A 15,369-nucleotide genomic window follows, 5' to 3' on the forward strand; every position below is an offset into this window, starting at 1 on the left:
ATCTTTTTTCCCATTCGCTGCGAGAGGATTCAATAACTTCAAAGGGAATATTGTAGTTAGTCTTGGATTCCATCCAGTCTTCATACATTGTTACTAAGTTGTTCAGTTGAAAATCTTTTAGGATTCGTAAGTGTCCTTCTAGATCTCCTTCCTGAAGAAGTTTAACGCGTTTGAGCCTGATAGCACCTTTTTCCGCTTCAAGTTGCACATATTGATGCAGAGGTAGAAGATACAAAAGAGCTTCTAAGGCTTTGGATGGTGCGCTGGCCAATGCTCCAGTTATTGATAGGCATGCCAGACGTTGTAGGTTATCCAGCTTTTTCCGAGCTGATGTTTGTGTAGTTTTAGGCCACCACACTAATGAGGCATAAGTTGAATTTTTTCTTCAATTTCAGATCAGGATTATCAATTTTCAATCAAGATCAATGCTTTGAAGCCTAGAAGTACATTAAAACGAAGTTTTAAAGCGGTACAGTACGACAAGCTTTCGGTTTAAAAAATATTTAAAGAAATTAAGAATCGATACATTTTTCTGTGCTGCTATTAATCATTTTAAACAAGCTTAGTATGAGATTTTATGTGTTTATTATCTGTTTATTTTTTGTTTTTCTCTTCCGATTATTTGCTTTCTTGTTCACAATGGAAGTGAATGTAAAAAACTCTATTACTGATTCTTTCCCACCAAAACCTCCTGACTCTTTTCCCACGGTTTCTTCAAATCCCCCGCGCATCAAACTATATCCAGACAAATTATCTGGTTCATTTATTGTTCACTTCCGACCCAAAATGGGACTTTAATCGAAACCCTTAAATATATTTCCAATTTCTGAAGACTTATATTCGCATTTTAGGTCTATTACTGAAATTTCTAAGGACTCAAAAAACTTGGAGTTGTGGTTAATGATCTTATTTAGGCTAACAAAATTGCTTCATCTGAGTTTTTACATGTGAATATCGAGTTTATGTTCCAGCACAAGATGTATAAACTGCTGGTGTTGTAACCGATTCCAGTTTATTCATAGACTCTCTTTTGAAAGACGGCCTTGAATTTTAGAAAAATACTGATTCTGAAAATCTGCTCCAGTTGTGAAGGGAAGGAAATTTACTCCTCCTCTGATTCTGTTCGAGTTATTTTTGTGGAATCTGCTCTACTATCTCGCATCTAAATTGACCACTTTGAGACATGTGCTCCCAAAGTCCAATTGAACTGAAATTTTGCATAGACGAAACTTTTAGGCATTGCTTTTAAGTGAAATTTGAAGGTCATTTTTTTTCATACGTCTCATCGCCGCCCTATTGTATAGCCTTCAGCTTGGCAGCTTCTTCAGCTGTTTAAGCTTGTGTTTGCCTTTTTTGAAGTTGAAATTTCTAGGTTTCTGAGCTTTTGAAAGTTCACAGTTCTTACTTTTCTTTAGCTTATTTTACAGTGTAAGACCTTGAAAATTCTCCGGAATTTTTTCATCCTTAGTTTATTTAGCTTGTAAAACTAACTATGCTTATTTTATGTTTTTATTATATACTTAATTTAGTTCATTTCATTCTTGAGGTTAATTTAGTTTCTATGGCTTTCATAGTTAATTCATCATATTAATCTTATTTCGCTTTTAAAGCTCATTTATGTCATCAGTTTACCCAACTTTTCTAGTTTATTATGTTTCTTTAGGTTTTTTGGCATATTTAGCTTATTTAGGTAATTTTGGTACGTATATATGGTACTATTTATTCATTTTACTATTTGGCACTCCTCTTGTCAATAAATATAACATGCTATTAAATACGGGTCAATTTTTTGATATGAATGTATCAAACGAATTGAAAGTCTGAAAATAATAATAAAATCTGTAAGATTCTAATATTATTTTGAGGCGGGGCTAACCGATTGGAAAATTACTCCGGAATGTACTGCAAGTACTCAGAGCTAACACCTTCTGGAACCCGAAACTAAGATAGTTGCAGAAATGAAATATAATTGCAACTGTCTTTTTTTCACTTTATCACTGCCAGACAGTGGGATCTAGAAAGGTTCCACACACACACACACACACACACACACACACACACACACACACACACACACACACACATCACACTAATGAGGCCTAAGTTATTCTGGGTCTCACTATAGCCAAGTAAATCCAATGAATCATCGTTGGTTTGAGTCCCCACTTCTTACCAAATGTATTGCTGCAAGCCCAAAGAGTATTGTTGGTTTTTGAGATTGCGTACTCGAGATGGTCGTTCCAGTTAAGCTTATGGTCAAGCATGACACCTAGGTACTTGGTTTGCTTGGATAGCTCCAACTGTGTTTCTCCCAACTTTAGAGTTGCAATAAGTATAATGAAAGTATAATTTCTCTTTCTTGTGAATGAATAACTGTTTTAGAAGGATTAACATTTAGTCCTTCCTGCTTACACCATTTGAGTGTGTAGTTTAGGGCAGTTTGCATTCTATTAGTAATAGTATGCCCACATTTGCCCCTAACTAAGATAGTGATATCATCAGCAAATCCAATGACTTCATAACCTAGGTTTGTTAAGTTGTTAAGAAGATCATCGACTACCAGAGACCACAATAAAGGAGATAAAACCCCTCCTTGCGGGCAGCTTCTTGTTGGTTTTGTCGTTAAATTAGATCTTCCTAAATTGGCTGTGAATTGCCGATTGTCTAACATAGCAAGTATCCAGTTCGAGATGCATATCAGTGCGTCTTGAACTGTCCTACAGATCAGACGTTTTTTCGGTTGCTTGTGGACTGGTCTTTGACTGCCTATAGCTTCAAAGTTTGTGTTTGTCAGTGTGTCTTTTAAAGACTACCTGAAAGTTATTTCCCATCAGTCTTTCTCAAGACTACCTTCTTTTGAATTTAACATTTGTTTTAACTTTTTTCGTATCACCTGAAATGGCTGGACGGAAAAAGAAACCTCGCATCGCTGCGGGGAGGAAAAGAGAGGCATCTCTTTCTGACACTTCGAGTGCCTGTAGTGACAATCCTTTTGATATTTTGCCTGAGCAAGAAGCTGGTGAAATGGAAGTTATTAATAATGAAACTATACAAAATATAAAATCTTTAAAAAAGGAGAAAGTTCCACCTATTGTGGTAACTATTTCTTCTGAATTTAATATATTCAAAAAGGAACTTTCAACGTTTGTTTCTGACGTTAAAGTTACCTATCAAATTGGCCGTAGAGGTGAATGCCGCTTATTAGCCGACTCAGTAAAGGGTCGTGATCGTCTTGTTCAGTATTTAACTGACAAGATGTACAAATTTTTTACATATGACACCAAGAACGCCAAGCCGTTCAAGGTTGTCTTGAAAGGTCTCACTAACGATCAAACCGTTGATGAGATCAAACTTACTTTAACATAATTACTTGGCATAGCCCCTACCCAAGTAATTCTAATGAAACAAAAAGCACGAGGCGAAAACAGTCAGAGAACTGGAATTTCCCTTGTTAATTATTTAATTCATTTTAACCGCAATGAGGTTAACAACTTAGAATTTTTTGAAAAAGCACATGCTTTGTATAATGTGCGTGTGAAGTGGGAAATTTATAGGAAGTATGGCGGAGGTGAAAAGCATATCACCCAATGCCGTACTTGCCAACGTTATGGCCATGGTTCCAAATTCTGTAACACGGACCAAAAATGTCTTAATTGTGGAGACTCTTCTCACAAAAAGGACACATGTCCTGTGAAAGAGAGTAAAAATTTTCGCTGTGCGTGCAACCATATGTCAAATTTTTATCAATGCCCAGTCCGTTTAGCAATTGTTAAGGCAAGGCAAGTAAACAAAATTCAATTGCTCAATTAAACCCAACTTCAAAACAAAATTCTCCAAGCGTACCAGTGACGCATAGTTTACCTACTCCTTTGCATACCCGTTTAACTTATGCACAGGTTACAGGTAGTTCGAACATTATACCGCCTAGTGTTGGTAGTTCGAAAATGACCGTTAATATGGGTAAGCAAAACACGCTAGAAAATAATTGTACACCTATCACTCCAGCTAATATTGCTACCGAAAATATTTTTTCTAATGTCAAATGCCTGGGGCCTATTACGACAGGTAAACTTTCTTTTTTGCAACAGGCAATGTTCGATCTTATGAACGCCATGTTGCAGGCAAAATCAATGTTTGAAGCCATTCAAATAGGCACAAATTTTACTATTAAAATTGTTTCTAATTTAAAATTTAGCAATGATTTTAAATAAAACAATTAAAATATTAAATTGGAATGCTCGCTCATTGAAGGCCAATGAGAATGAGCTTTTTAATTTTTTAACAGTAAATAATGTGCATATTGCAATTATTACTGAAACATTTTTGAAACTTAACATAAAATTAAAATATGATCCCAATTACGTCGTTCATAGATATGATAGGATTCAGGGTTCCGGCGGTGGAGTTGCAATTGTTATTCATCGCCGAATCAAACATCGTGCTCTTCCCCACCTTGAGACGAAAATTATTGAAACTTTGGGAATTGAAGTCCACACTGAACTTGGGATTTTATTTATTGCCGCAGCATATTTACCATTTCAATGCACACGCGAGCTCAAAAATTATTTTAAAGGTGATTTACAAAAACTCACCAGAAATCGTTCGAAATTTTTCATAATCGGCGATTTTAACGCTAAACATCGTTCATGGAATAATTCTCAAAGTAATTCCAATGGCAAAATTTTATTCAATGATTGTTCTTCAGGATACTATTCTATTTTGTCTCCGAATAGTCCTACATGCTTTTCTTCTGTAAGGAACCCTTCAACAATTGATTTGGTGCTAACAGATCAAAGTCATGTATGTAGTGATTTGATCACACATGCTGACTTTGATTCTGACCATCTTCCAATAACTTTTTCTTTATCACATGAATCAGTTTTAAACCCTATGAGCTCTGTTTTTAATTATAACAAGGCTAATTGGGAAAGATACAAAACTCATATTGAGAGAAATTTCAATAATGAGCTTGATTTGCAAAACGAAGTGAATATTGATTCCGCTTTGGAAGCATTAAAATGTGCAATTGTTGATGCCAGGAATTATTCTGTTCCAAAGGCTCAAGTGAAATTTGATTCACCAATAATTGACGAAAATCTTCAACTTCTAATTCGTTTGAAAAATGTCCGCAGACGTCAATATCAACGTTCTCGTGACCCTGTTTTTAAAACTATTTATAAAGATTTACAGAAAGAGATTAAGCATAGATTTACTCTTCTGAGAAATCAAAATTTTGAGACTAAAGTTGAAAAATTGAAACCATATTCAAAACCATTTTGGAAGCTGTCGAAGATTCTTAAGAAACCTTCAAAGCCTATTCTAGTTTTAAAAGATGGTGAACGTTTTCTTGTATCCAATGAACAAAAGGCTCAAAGACTTGCTCAGCAGTTTGAGAGTGTTCATAACTCAAATTTGAATTTTGTGAGTCCAATTGAAAATGAAGTCACACGTCAATTTGATTTAATTTCTTCCCAGAATTTTTTACCTGCAGAAATAATTGAAACTAACTTGAATGAGATTAAATCAATTATTAAAAATTTCAAAAATATGAAAGCACCTGGTGACGATGGAATCTTTAATATACTAATCAAACATCTCCCTGAGAGCACAATGGAATTTTTAGTGAAAATTTTCAATTGCTGCTTCAAAATTGCATATTTTCCCAAATTATGGAAAAATGCAAAAATTACTCCCATTTTAAAACCGGATAAGAACCCAGCTGAAGTTTCAAGTTATCGACCAATCATTTTGCTTTCTTCAATAAGTAAACTGTTTGAGAGAATTATTCTTAACAGAATGATGTCACACATCAACGAAAATTCATTTTTTGCAAATGAACAGTTTGGATTTCGCCATGGGCATTCCACAACTCATCAATTGCTCAGAGTTACTAATATGATACGAGCTAACAAATCTGAAGGTTATTCCACTGGAGCTGCTCTTTTAGACATAGAAAAAGCATTCGATAGTGTTTGGCATAAAGGTTTGATTGCGAAATTGCAAACTTTTAATTTTCCAATTTTCCTAATCAAAATTTTAAAAAATTATCTTACTGATCGAACTCTGCAGGTTGTCTATCAGAATTCAAAATCTGATAGATTTCCTGTCAGAGCAGGTGTACCTCAAGGTTCAGTCTTGGGTCCAGTCCTGTACAACATATTCACTTCAGATCTTCCTGATTTGCCTCCAGGAATCACAAAGTCATTGTTCTGCGATGATACAAGCATTTCCGTAAAAGGAAAAAGCCTTCGTGTCATATGCAGTCGATTGCAGAAAAGTTTAGATATTTTTTCTTCCTACTTGCAAAAGTGGAAAATCTCTCCCAATGCTTCTAAAACTCAAATGATAATTTTTCCGCATAAGCCTAGGGCTTCTTTCCTCAAGCCAAACAATAATCACGTTGTCAAGATGAATGGGGTTATTTTAAGTTGGTCCGACAAGGTTAAGTACTTGGGACTAATTTATGATAAAAAACTTATTTTCAAAAAGCACATTGAGAGTATACAAGCCAAGTGCATCAAATATACGAGATGTTTATATCCTCTCATTAACAGGAATTCTAAACTTTGTTTAAAGAACAAACTTTTGATTTACAAACAAATTTTTAGACCAGCAATGCTTTATGCTGTACCGATCTGGTCAAGTTGCTGTTCAACAAGGAAGAAAACGCTCAAAAGGATTCAGAATAAAATTCTGAAAATGATTTTGAAGCGTCCTCCTTGGTTTGGTACACTCGAATTACATAGACTTACTGGTGTTGAACCATTAGAAGCTATGTCAAATAAAATTATTAACAATTTTCGACAAAAATCGTTGCAATCCTCAATTGCTACGATAAGCTCTCTTTATAGCCAATAAGTTAGCAATTAAGTTAGTTGTAAGTTTACTTCCCCTTTCCTGACAAGTAGGTTTAAATCCCTACGAATGATAAGTCCTAATTGCGAAAGCAAACAAATCCTAACAATTAAAATTACCAATTTCTAACAGTGTTGAGAAGTCATCATTTGTGATTGGACACACATACTCATTATTTACTAACATTTATCATAAATACTTAAGCTACTAACAAATCCCCCCTTAAAAAAAAAAAAAAAGTTCGAGATGCATATGTCAAAACCCCGATTTATCATAGCTTTCTTTATAGATTCGTGAGAAACGTTGTCAAATTCTCCCTCAATATCAAAAAAAGCTGCCAGTGAGATTTCCTTGGCATCAAAAGACTTTTCTAGTTTTGAAACCAACGTGTGAATTGCTGTTTCAGTTGATTTACCAGCTTGGTAGGCAAACTGGAATTTGTTCAATGGTCTACTGTTCAAATATGATAATTTGATATGTAGATTGATGATTTTTTCAATCATTTTTAAAATGATAGACGCTAGACTGATTGGTCTGTATGCTTTGGGACTCGTCCTGTCACGTTTTCCAGCCTTAGGAATAAATATGACGCGGACTTCTCGCCATTTACTAGGAATGTAGCTTAGTATCATGCTAGCCCTAAACATCTCTACCAGAAGGGGGACTGTAATATCCTTACTCTTTTGTAAAAGCACTAGATAAATCCCATCCGGTCCAGGTGATTTGAAGGGCTTGAAAGAATCCACTGCCCACTCAACTCTTGATCTCGTGAAAATAACACTGGCTATTTCTTGAACTCTTGTCATGAATTGAGCTAGACTGAGCTATATAGAAGTCCTGTGCGTTATCAGAAGTCGAATGAGTCGAGCCAGGGAAGTGTGTATCCATCATGACACTAAGTGTTTCCTGAGAATCTGTTGTGAATTGACCATTTTTATTTTTCAAACCGCCTAGTCCATTGGTGTGAGAGAGGGCCTTGTGAAGTCTGGCTACAGCAGGCAAGCTTTCAACTTGCTCACATGTAAGCTTCCCGTCCCTTCTCTTCGATTTACGAATCTCTCGATTGTATTCGGTTAGACACCTTTTATACTCTGTCCAATTACCGGTAGTTTTAGCTTTGTTGAAAAGCCTTCTGGATGATTTTCTAAGCTTTTCAAGTTTATTGTTCCACCAAGATACGTCCCTGCTAGAAGTTTTCCGTTTCAGCGGACAACATTCTTCGAAGGCTTCCGTTATATTGGCTAGAAAAGTTAAGGAAACAGATTCAAGCTGCTCGGTGGAAGAGATGTCCACTGAGAGAAAATCCTTGTTTTGAAGTGTGGAATCAAAGCTATCCCAATTAGTTTTTCTGGGGTTCCTGAATGTTTCAGTTACGAGTTCTCGTGAAACATAGTCATGTAATTAGTTGGTCAGCAGTTGACAAAAGCAAAAAAAAACATTTTGCCTCATATTTCAAACTGGAATATGAGAAAGATTTTAGATTTTTAACTGTTCCGGTGAATTTTGGTGCCCCTGTCAAATATGAAAGTACGTCAAAAGGCCGCAGAATAATGGCTAGGTCATCGCTTCAAAATTTGCTAATGGGAAAACTTCGGTTGAGGCTCTGGAGACAAGCTAGTAATCGTTAAAAATATGTCCACGTGGTATGTGGACGGCCCCTAATATACTTGCTGCTTACACCACAACTGAGCGGAACAAGAGTGATGAATCATCCTAGTGAGAATACACAGAAGTACGCCGCGATTTGACAAATTCGATAGTTTTCGAAGAGCAAATACGCATGACGGGCGGCTGGATTTTTTTTCAGTGTCGAGATGCAAAGCAAACAACGCAATTTATTTTATTACCTAGATCCACCGCTCATTTAATATATGCTTAAGAGATACACAGCATGAGCACTGCAGCGAGCACTGTTGCGCAGCTTTTGTGTGAGACATCTCACCACCAGTTTATTATCTCTCTGGAAAGATGTTTCAAATTCCACCGCGGTGTTTTTCTGCATGCTTCTCCGATACACACGAGCTCCGACTACGAGCTAAATCTAACTTAAAACTAACATGGATTTTTCAACCAGTGTTTTGTTGATAAATGGGCGTCTGATGATCTTCAAATGGCCATGAATAAGCAGTATGTATGGTATGTTCTGCTGATCCACGATGTCATGAGCTGGGACAGGGGCTTGTAATTTTTGGGTCCTGGAGGTATTGTGCTGGTTCTAATTGCTGGTTCTGATTTAAACGTGTTTTTGTTGTTTTGTTGGGTGTAGGCGGAAAACGTATATAAGGGACATGTAGGGTAGGTCACGGCTCGCCAAGACATCACGAACAGGAACAGCTGATCGTCTACCCTAGGCCTGAACGAAAGCTATTAATTTAGATCTGGCGTCACGGTGTACAGGGCATGACCAAACAACGTGCTCTATGTCGTGATAACCATCGCCACAGGCACAGATACCACTTTTCCCGAGCCCAACACGACGGAGATGCGCGTCAAATCTATAGTGATTGGAAATAAGCCGGGACATCACGCAAATGAAACCTCGACCTACATCCAACCTCTTGAACCACGGGTTCGTCGATACCATGGGTATAATGGAATGTAACCACCTTCCCAATTCTCCTCTGGTCCAAGAATTTCGCCAACTGATGATCGTGTTCTGATGGACGAGTGCAAAAAATTCATTAAAGGCAATTGGTCTTTCATAAATGTCACCGTTTGTTGCGCCCACCTTAGCCAAAGAGTCACATTGCCCGGTATCGAGCAGTGAGAAGGGACCCACACTAAGGTAATCTGAGTAGATTTTTCGGATAAAGCACTCAAATGTTCCCGTATTTTTCCTAGGAAATACGGAGAGTGCTTTACATCTTTCATCGATCGGAGAGCCTCAATGGAACTAAGACTGTTCGTAAAAATGAAGTAATGGTCCGTGGGCATTTTTTTTCTCGATAATCCCTAGGGTGTACTGAATTGCAACTAATTCTGCGACGTAAACAGAAGCAGGATTATTGAGCTTATGGGAGACGGTTGAATTGTTTTTAAAGATACCGAAGCCAGTGGACCCATCTAGAAGTGATCCGTCAGTGTAGAACATATTGTTCGATGTTTACTGGAAAAAAATTGGGGATGTGCTGCACGCGTAAATAATCCGGGATTCCACGAGTTTCTTCTATCATGAATTTATCGAAAAACACAGTAGAATCAGAAGTATTTGATAAGTTGACACGATTAGGAATATTCGAAGAAAGGTTAATATTTTGGGACATGTGATTGAAATACAATGTCATAAAACGGGTTTGAGAATTAAGTTCGATTAATCTTCCAAAATTTTCAATCACAGAATGATTCAAGACTTCACATTTGATAAGAATACGAGAAAACCGGTTTCAGAAGCTGTTTTTCAATGGTAGAACTCCATCTAAGACCTCCAAACTCATCGTATGGGTCGACTGCATGCAACCCAAGGCGATACGCTAACAACGATATTGCATTCGCTCCAGTTTTATCAAATCTGTGTTTGCTGCGGAGCGGAAGCAGAAACACCCATAATCAATAACAGACAGAACATAATATCGTTGTTTGGGAAAGCCTTATAAGGTCTCCTGGATGGGCTCCCCACCATGATCCGGTTAATGTACGAAGAAAATTCATTCTTTGTTGACATTTTTTATCAAATACCTTATGTACCGATAGCAGAATCGGTTTCATCAGAGGACAACAGATCAAAGAAGTTCGACGTTATGGTAGAAGTGTCCACGGTCTTCCTCAGCATCTCAGCGGAAGAACGCTTTAAGCTCATGCTGATTTTCCCCGCAGTGAATACATTTTTCAGCATTCACACTGCAAGAATCGTCCGCATGAGTCTCCGCCCACTTGCTACATCGTGCCTTATTGCAGCAGTAGGCGGCTGTGTGGCCTAACTGCTTGCAATTGGTGCAATTCATAACACGGGGCCTACATACAATCGCACGGGCAGACAAACCCGATCGATTGAGAATTTGGCTAGGGAGTGCAGATCCGGCAAACGTAACCCGAAACGAGTCTGACGGAATATAAGCTTTTTTACCGCAGACGAGAGACATAGACCGCAATTGCTCACAATCCAATCTATTCGCCTGGGTATCGGTATTTTTGAAGCTACCGATGCCGCTTTTCAAAATACACTCGACAGACAGGCTCGAAACGGTTATTATACCGTCGATCTCCACGTCTCATGCGGAGCAAGCTATATCATTGACCTGCTTCAGGTCACTGACTGCGACACGGAGCTTGTTTGGCCTTATCTTAGGTCTTTGGCGATTTGTAAAATGTGCAGTAAATTCCAGTGAAAATTCTTTTTCATGTAACCCTGAAGAAGAGCGTAGTTTAATTGGCTTTAAGTCATTTCGTTTTTCAACCTATATTCATCATACCGATACAGAAGTGAACATTTTTGAGTAAAGTCCTTTTGAAGGTCGTAAAACACAAAAAGTGTTATAAAAACGACGGAATACAAATTGTTTTTCATCTACCATTTAATGAAATAACTTCCGTAATGTTATTACATATCCCAAGTGTCAATTTTTCTGTCATTTACAACTGGTGAAAAAATTTATTTGAAAATCTCACAGTACACAATGGTTAAAACTCGAAAAATCGGGATCGTTTTAGATTTGATTGTGTAAAATTGATTTTATGTACTTAATATATTCAGCCATTGTCTCAAAGAACAAGGTCTTACTTCTGACGTTTTCAGTTCTTCGATCAACCACCTAACAGTAAGATCGATTATTTTTACTAATTCTCAATATACCTGATTGATTGGACACGACAAAAAAGAGTTTTCCGGGAAACACCCGTCCTCAAAATCCGTTTTTTTTTCAATAATTCGACGCTTATGATTTTTGAAATTTCGATTTACGTCTAAAATATAAAAGCTCTTTTTGTAATATTCTATGAAACTTCAATTCGCGTTACGAAAAGAGCAGCAATTTTTGCTTGTTCCAAGTCTGGAAATCCATTGTAGAGCATCGTTTATCGACAACGTAGGCATGAAAAAATATCGAGATAATATTACTCGTTCTATGTTCAGAATGGGTGGAGATAACTTTTGCTTATTAACAGGAAACTTTCAACACAGTTTATTTGATATATGGACTCAAAATTTCAATGAATTATTCCTCAGTTAGGAAAAAAATTATTTGAGCATGTCTTGCGTAGTACGCTATCTGATCCCAATAAAGATTCCGAGAAACCGCGTACAACTATAAATTGTCTAACAACGCAAACACACAACAAGTGTGCACTAATGGGACTGTTTGCGTTGTTTCTCGCAACCGTTTGACAGCGGTGGTTTCGACTCCAGTTTCGCAGGGAAAAAACCGGCAAGCATAAAAACCATAACGACTACTTTCTCGTTCATTTTTCCAGCTGAAAGGACTGCCCTAGTTGGGTGGGTTTGATTTAACTTGCGAACAAAACGTACGGACGAAAGAACTACGTACTGCTTAGCGAGATGATCCTCGTTTTTCGTTGATTGCGCTGTTGATTAAATGAGTCAGCGAAACTGCGGCTAATGTCGCTGATTGTCGCTGCAGCAGCGGGTTTTCGGGAACTTTCGTGAAATTCACTGAGCGAAAAACAACATCATTGAATTAGTGCTTTCAATGGGATAAAACCAGACTTGGAAAGGGTTCAACTTACCCGGTTCACTACTTGAATGAACGAAGTAATTTTGATATATAATGGCGTTGATACTGGATTGCCAAGTACGTGCCCTAAATTGCTTGGGAAATGATTACTTGTGTATTAAGAAGAGAGAAAAAAGTAAAATGAGACTCTCGTGCTGTGATACACTGCCATCTGTCTGTACTTTTTCAATCGGGAACATTATGCTTTACTGTTACTCAGACACTAATAACAGAAACTCATTAGAATGGTTTCCGTGCCGGACAAATACACCAGACATTTGTTATCACCCACGCGTCTCGCTTCATCGGTAAATCCTGTGAGCATCTATTTACCGCCACCGAGGCGTTGCATCCTGGAATACCATAGTTGCTTCTGTCAGCGATGAGCAGCAGTGAGCGGAGTTCTCGTGTATCAGAGTCATTAAATTCAAATTAAAGTCTTTCCGTTTAATTAGAAGAAAATCGTGGAGAAACAAGAAAACGAAGTTCGCTGTGTTATCCTTGCGTCGGCGTTGCATATTATCATCAGATCGGACGATTCCACCGCAAAGCACTCTAATGGTTTACCGAGAGCAGTGCATTCGGTCGGCTGATAGCTGTATAAGAGTACCACGAGTTGGCGGCGAATGGAAAGGAAATCCTCTACCGCGGTGTTGAGATACTTTACCTCCTGTAGGATACTTAGGGTAATGCACGAATGCATGTATGCATGGAATCGAATTATTCCCAGATACGTGAATAATTTAATTGTAGTTTCATCAACAACCGTTCTAGAGAATATCACTGCCATTGTCGACGATGCTGAGATTGCAACTGGACACAGAACCGGATTGTGGAACAATTATTTCAAATGGAGCAATTATTTTTGCCGTATGTGCGATTGTATTCCATATGAAATTTCGGAAAAATAAGCTATTAGAGTAGGACTTTATTGTTTTGTTGATAACGCCAACAGTACGTGGCGTGAAAGTTCACTTGAAACTTCGCAAAAAAAAGTTAAGCTTTTGAAATTGTTTTCGTACGAGAGGAACTTTCAGAGAATATCGCAAAGCAACAGTATAATTGAGTGGTGTTAGTTTCACTTGGAAAGACGCTATTGCGTCCAGGATAATCTAATTGATGATGGCTTTGCGTCCAGACGGTCCACTGTTCGGTCGTTACGTAACGCTCGTCGTGCGCGGTACATAAAAGAACTTTTTACAACCTTGGTACTTACAGTGCAGACCACCATGTCTTTAATCATACTGTTGCCCGATAGCAAAGTATGCTTGCAATATTTGTGGTAGTTGAAAGTATTTATACGGTGCCTGCCACTATTAAGAAATAAAAGTTGCACCTCCAAACTCTTTTCTCTGATATTTCAAGTACTCAAAAATTTTAAGAAAAGGATTTTCGCCTGAACAGCCGAACGCAGCAGAAGTGTAATTGAATCTTATTTGTTTTTGACGTCACACTCTTCACAACCGTAACAGAATTCACTTCAAACAGTTCGCCGACAGTACCGGACGCTTACGATAGGAAAAAGCTGAAAGGGCGATAATTAATGACGGCAAACTAAGTTTCTTTCGATACGATGTTTAACTTTCGGGTCAAGACTCTTAGCACAACAGTCTTTGGGGATCGAGTGTTGAAAGAACGAAAAAGTTTATTTCAGATCTTTTCACTTTTATGCGAGATAAAATCAATCTCACATAGACAGAGTTTGTATTCTTTTTTAGATTAGAGCATTCGCCGGAAAAGTCTGTTAGGGTAATTGAAGAGCTTGCGCAAAATAAAGCCAAACGTGTATTTGAATAGTCGAACTTACGTTGGTTTGTTGTTAGTGGTCGCTGTACAGCACATTTATGACACCCCGAATTCATGTGTATATGTTTCATAACAATCAATTGATATAACTTACCTAGAACTAATTTGAAAAACTTTTTGGGGTGCTCAAATTTGTACATCAGAATTCTTACAAATAAGAACGTGTCTCCTCCAAAAAATATAACAGTGGAGGCGCACGGTATTCAGTGAATATTTTCTCAGATATTTTCAAATAGTGGATTTCCACACGAAATAGATAACTGACAAAACATGACTATTTGTGATTTCAATTGTGATTTTGAGAGTAAACCACAAATCAATTATTGAAAATAAAAACACTTTTATTTCGACCAGATCTCTAAATTGAATTTCCATAGGTTAGAGTGAATGTTTATTTAACAATTTTTAGCGTACACCTACACAACAGACATTTATTGCTCAAACAGATAAAATAAAAATTCAATACGAACCAATGCACCGCTCTGGACTAACACAATCATTAATTCAGGATCTGCACGTAACTTGATTCCCCTACCAATTGGCCAGACTGTGTGCACCGAACGGAATGAAACCAACTTTTGCCTGTTACCCGCGTGGATTAAACCTAATTCTTGCTTGTTTTCCGTTTCAGTCCCGACGGCGACCATCATTGGTGGACCGGATCTACACGTTGACAAGGGCAGCACCATCAATCTGACTTGTGCTGTCAAATACAGCCCGGAACCGCCGGCTTACATATTCTGGTATCACCATGATGAGGTTATCAGCTACGATTCGAGCCGCGGCGGTGTGTCCGTTATCACGGAAAAGGGCGACGTAACCACGTCCCACCTGCTGATCCAGAATGCCGACCTGGACGATTCGGGCAAGTACAGCTGCTCGCCGTCTAACGCGGATGTGGCCAGCGTTCGAGTTCACGTGCTGAACGGTAAGTTTATTTCGAGCCTCCCCAAGGCGATCCTGCACACAGAGCGGAAGCCCACGGTACGGATTGACTGCTAGAGCGGCCGCTGTACATAATTTGTGGTTTTTTAGTTGACCT

At 38.0% G+C, this 15,369-nt stretch overlaps 1 protein-coding gene across 3 annotated transcripts in view; it reads left to right on the top strand.

Annotated features, from left to right (window-relative positions):
- The window catches only part of LOC129724450 (kin of IRRE-like protein 1), a 907,851-nt gene that overhangs the window by 875,302 nt on the left and 17,180 nt on the right, over positions 1-15,369 (top strand). For all 3 annotated transcript variants that reach the window (XM_055679379.1, XM_055679380.1, XM_055679378.1), the window contains one exon: positions 14,959-15,255. In XM_055679379.1, coding sequence (XP_055535354.1) covers positions 14,959-15,255 — 297 coding nt within the window. The remainder of the gene's footprint in view (positions 1-14,958; positions 15,256-15,369) is intronic.

This window comes from Wyeomyia smithii, chromosome 2 (genome assembly GCF_029784165.1).
Source record: "Wyeomyia smithii strain HCP4-BCI-WySm-NY-G18 chromosome 2, ASM2978416v1, whole genome shotgun sequence".
Classification (NCBI taxonomy): domain Eukaryota; kingdom Metazoa; phylum Arthropoda; class Insecta; order Diptera; family Culicidae; genus Wyeomyia; species Wyeomyia smithii.